This window comes from Colobus angolensis, unplaced genomic scaffold (assembly GCF_000951035.1).
Source record: "Colobus angolensis palliatus isolate OR3802 unplaced genomic scaffold, Cang.pa_1.0 Scaffold12, whole genome shotgun sequence".
Classification (NCBI taxonomy): domain Eukaryota; kingdom Metazoa; phylum Chordata; class Mammalia; order Primates; family Cercopithecidae; genus Colobus; species Colobus angolensis.
Genome location: NW_012113141.1, coordinates 1,648,962 through 1,653,652, shown reverse-complemented (window position 1 = coordinate 1,653,652; position 4,691 = coordinate 1,648,962). Strand labels below are relative to the sequence as shown.

The window sequence follows — 4,691 nt, the reverse complement described above, 5'->3', positions numbered from 1 at the left end:
GTGAAACCCCGTCTCTACTAAATATACAAAAAATTAGCTGGGCGTGGTGTCAGGTACTCCCAGCTACTCAGAAGGCTGGGGCAGGTGAATCGCTTGAACCCAGGAGGTGGAGGTTGCAGTGAGCTGAGATCAAGCCATTGCATGCCAGCCTGGGCAACAAGAACGAAACTTTAAACAACAAAATAGCTTTATAAAATAGCCTAGGTATTAATTGGGCACCTGGCAAGGAGTAGGGACTGTCATTGATCTTGGGCCAAATATTTTTCCTTAAACAGCCAGAGAGGGCCGATTTTATCTTAATTTCTAAAAAGCTGCCTGACCACTGTGTCTCATGCCTGTAATCCCAGCACTTTGAGAGGCTGAGTCAGGCGGATCACTTGAGCTCAGGTCCAGTGAGTGAGCCGAGATCACACCACTGCACTCTAGCCTGGATGACAAAGCGAGACCCAGATTCAAAAAATAAAAATAAAAAAATAAAATAAAAAAAATTGCGTGGATAGTTTGCCGCTTTAGCCTTCATCTTCAAAATCGTCCCATCCGTTCTTAAAATGAGCTATCCATTTGTAAACTGCAGATTTCTTTGGGGCATTGCCCATAAGCTTTTTAGAAGGCATCAACAATTTTATCATTCTTCCACCCAAGCTTCGCCAGAAATTCAATGTTTGTTCTTGCTTCAGTTTTAGCACAATTCATGTCGCTCTGATAGAGGCAGTTTATAAACTGACATGTTATCCTTCTTAGTGCTTCAAACGAGACCCCATTCAGGCATGTTACAGGTTAGTATGAGTTTATTTTGGTAAAAAAACATTATGAAATCCATGCATAGTTTATTCATAATATGCATTTTCCTTGAATGTTTTGAAGGTCCTTTATATTTATAAACTAACAGATACTTCTTTCCCCCTACAAATATGACTTTTTATTTGCCACTATTATAAGTCTGAACTTTAAACAGATTCTTAGACTGGTGGTTCATATCCATCAGCTCGTTCTACTTTAGCACCTGTTTCATCCTCAGTGGCTTTTCCAGAGCTACTACCTTCACAATAAGCTCCATGAGTTTCCCCAACTCAAAGCTAGGCTTCTTCAGCACTTTAACCTTTCTAACAAAGACATCATGGAGAGGACAGATTGGCAAGAATTTTTTCTATGTCTTTTCCAATCCTCAATTTATTGACCACTTCTTTCAAGTAATTTGTCTGCACCTCTTGGGTCATGATTTCCATCATCTTGTTCTGGATTTGGCCGAACCGTTGGTGCTAAGCATAAGAGGTCTTCCGTATCTGATTGCTGCATTTTTTAGTAAAACCAACACAGAACACATGAAGCAAGTAAGTACCAGCTGTCTTGATATTGACATGAGCTTCAATCATCGCCTGCCATTTCTTGACCATGTAACACATTTTGTCATGGGTAAGATCCACGGCAGGGAAGCTAATCAGGCAATTATTGCCCTGAACATCTTCAGTAATCAGCTTGAATTTTCTAAATGCAATTTTATCATTCTGCAAATCAGCAAGACTCACTTCAAACACATGACCCTTGAGGCCATCAGATTCAATTATGGTTCCTTGGGTCCTGGTGACTTGTGTCTTCCCAATATTTCTTATATTGAACATGGCAGATGCTTTCACATTATACCAATCTTTCTTAGAAAATGGATCAAGCACTTTCTTCTTGGTTCCCTTTGTGCCACCTTTCATAAGGGGCTTATTCTTGCCAACAACCATGGTGCTGCTCAGAGAGCCAAAAAGAGACAGATACTTTTATCATATAATATTTAGAAAGAAAACCTAGCTGGTTGGCTCAAGACAACCTCCCACCTCAGCCTCCTTAGCTGGGACTACAGATCTCACCTGAGATCCGGAGTTCAAGACTAGCCTGGCCAACATGGTGAAACCTCATCTCTACTAAAAATACTAAATTAGCTGGGCATTATGGTGGTGCATGCCTGTAATCTCAGCTATTTGGGAGGCTAAGGCAGGAGAACTGCTTGAACCTAGGAAGTGGAGGTTGCAGTGAGCCGAGATCATGCCTTTGCACTCCAGTCTGGGCAACAAGAGTGAAACTCCATCTCAAAATAAATAAATAAATAAATAAAAATTTAAAAATCTGATAAAAAATGCATCATAGAGACTCTTAGAGTAACTACAATGATATTAATCTTTTAAATATTTTAATGTTACTGTTGTTACATGTAAGAAAGGAAGTATTGTTTTCAGATAGGTCTAATTATTTTCTTATGTTTATGTATGTGTATAGTGGCTTGTAATATAAAATGTTTTTTTACTCTTGGTCACTACTCAAAGATTAAAAGATATCAGTCTTATAGTTAATCAATATATAAATCCTCACTACACAAACAAAGCATAACACATTAGAATACTTAGTTCCTATTGGTGCCCCACCCCCTCCCACTGCCTACCCACCCACAAGCTGATAAAGGCTTATGGAGTTATAGGTTATTTTTATTTAAAATATATAAGTATTGAACTTATTTAACTTAACACCAAGTTTGACTAATTTCTTTGCTCACCATGGCCTCGTGTCCCGGACTGATTCGTTCCGGTTTCATATATCTTCTTTCTGGATTACGTCCTTTAGTAATTCTTTCATAGTAGGTCTGTGGGTAGTAAACTTTCTGAGTCTTTGAAATTTTGGCAAATGAGTTTTTCCTATTTTGGTTGAGTATAAAATTCTAGGTTCTTTTAATGATGATTTTTCTGGGGTGGGGTAGTAGAGCAGGAGGAGGAAGCCAGGGACAATTGGAATTTGGGGTGATAGCTAAAGTCTTTACCTAATTTGTTTAGAGTCTTAATTAATTTATTTACTTATATAATAGAAATATAATTTTACTATTTGATTACTACTTTTCAATATTTAGTTTTTATAGTGTTTCAGAAAATGTTAAAGGAATGCACTTAAATATTCAATGTGTAATTCAAAAATAAATTACTTGAATAAAAAAGAACACTTACATGTAAGGGAGAGCTTGGATCAATTCTAAATCTCCTGGGGCTTGGGCTTCTACCAAACTTACAACCATTAAAGTACATACTCCATGAACAGCCAAAAGAGAATGAAGCTCCACAAGTCTCTGGATCAATTCCTTGACACGTACAGGTACGACTGTAAGATTGGAATTACAAGACAGTGAATTGATGAAGCATTACAACACCTCAGACACAACATTTCAGGTTTACATAGTTTTAGAAGGTTGGATGGCTAAAGAACCAGTTATAACACTTATCTATTACTTATTTAAAGTAGTTTAATGTTAACAATAAAAAGCTAACTTCTGTTTTTTCAAGAAATCTGACTGGGGGACCAGGGCTAACTATACTTTATTATAACCAAATTTTTAGCAAAAATATTGATCATGATTGCAATTCCAAATAAATGGGAATAAACTATACAGATCTAAAATATCCACAATATTGTTTGATTTGGAGATGTCTGAGATAGGGAAATAAAGAACCTGGGTTTTTCTTTTTTATTTGCTTTTTGTTTTGTTTCTTTTTTGAGATGGGGTCTAGCCCTGTCATCAAGGGTGGACTGCAGTGGCACAATCTTGGCTCATTGCAACCTCCGTCTCCCAAGTTCAATTGCTTCTGCTGCTTCAGATCCCTGAGCAGCTGGAATTACAGGCATGCACCACCATGCTCAGCTAATTTTTGTATTTTTAGTAGAGATGGGTTTCCCCAGGTTGGCCAGGCTGGTCTCAAACTCCTGACCCCAAGTTATCTACCCTCCTGAAGTGCTGGGATTACAGGTGTGAGGCACTGAGCCTGGAAAGAACCTGGTTTTTAAATCTGGGTTTTAAATCCTGGATTTGTTCCATATCACAAATGAAAATTAGAACATTTTATTACCTCTTTGGAATTCAGCTGCGTTATATCTAAAATGAGACTGATATAATTTTCTGAGGATTGAAAAACAATATATATTTTATATAAAAAGTTTCTTGGCCAGGTGTGGTGGTTCACGACTGTAATCTCAACACCTTGGGAGGGATCATGAGGTCAGAAGTTCAAGACCACCCTGACCAACATGGTGAAACCCCATCTCTACTAAAAGTATAAAAAATAGCCTGGCGTAGTAGCAGGAGAATTGCTTGAACCCAGGAGGCTGAGGTTGCAGTGAGCTGAGATCGTGCCACGGCACTCCAGCCTGGGTGACAGAGCAAGACTCCATCTCAAAAAACAAAACAGTTTCTCAATTTAAAAAACTTTAAGAAGCGCATAATAGAAAAAAATGGAGCAGAAAACCGGTTTCATTTAATTAAATCTTAAGCGTATAACTTTTAGGGCATTTCTAAAGCCTTAAACTAAACTATATGGTAAGAATGACAATGAAATTGGCATATATTCTTCTTGCAGTTATAAAACTGCATGCTCTTCCAATCCCATTGCTGGGTGTATACCCAAAGGAATATAAATCATTCTACCATAAAGACACATGCATATGAGTGTTCATTGTAGTGCTATACACAATACCAAAGACATGTAATCAACCTAAATGCCCATCAATGACAGACTGGATAAAGAAAATGTGGTACACATACACCACAGAATAGTATGGAGCCATAGAAAAGAACATCATAGCTCACTGCAGCCTCAAATTCCTGGGCAACAGCTACCTTTCCACCTCAGCCTCCTAATTTCCTAGGACTACAGACATGTGCCACCATT

At 38.0% G+C, this 4,691-nt stretch overlaps 1 protein-coding gene and 1 pseudogene across 1 annotated transcript in view; both read right to left on the bottom strand.

Annotated features, from left to right (window-relative positions):
* TET1 (tet methylcytosine dioxygenase 1) overlaps positions 1-4,691 on the bottom strand; it is a 151,875-nt gene that overhangs the window by 17,644 nt on the left and 129,540 nt on the right. The window contains exon 8 of the mRNA XM_011927032.1: positions 2,979-3,129. Within this exon, the coding sequence (XP_011782422.1) occupies positions 2,979-3,129 (151 nt within the window). The remainder of the gene's footprint in view (positions 1-2,978; positions 3,130-4,691) is intronic.
* Positions 948-1,730, bottom strand: LOC105501188 (annotated as a pseudogene).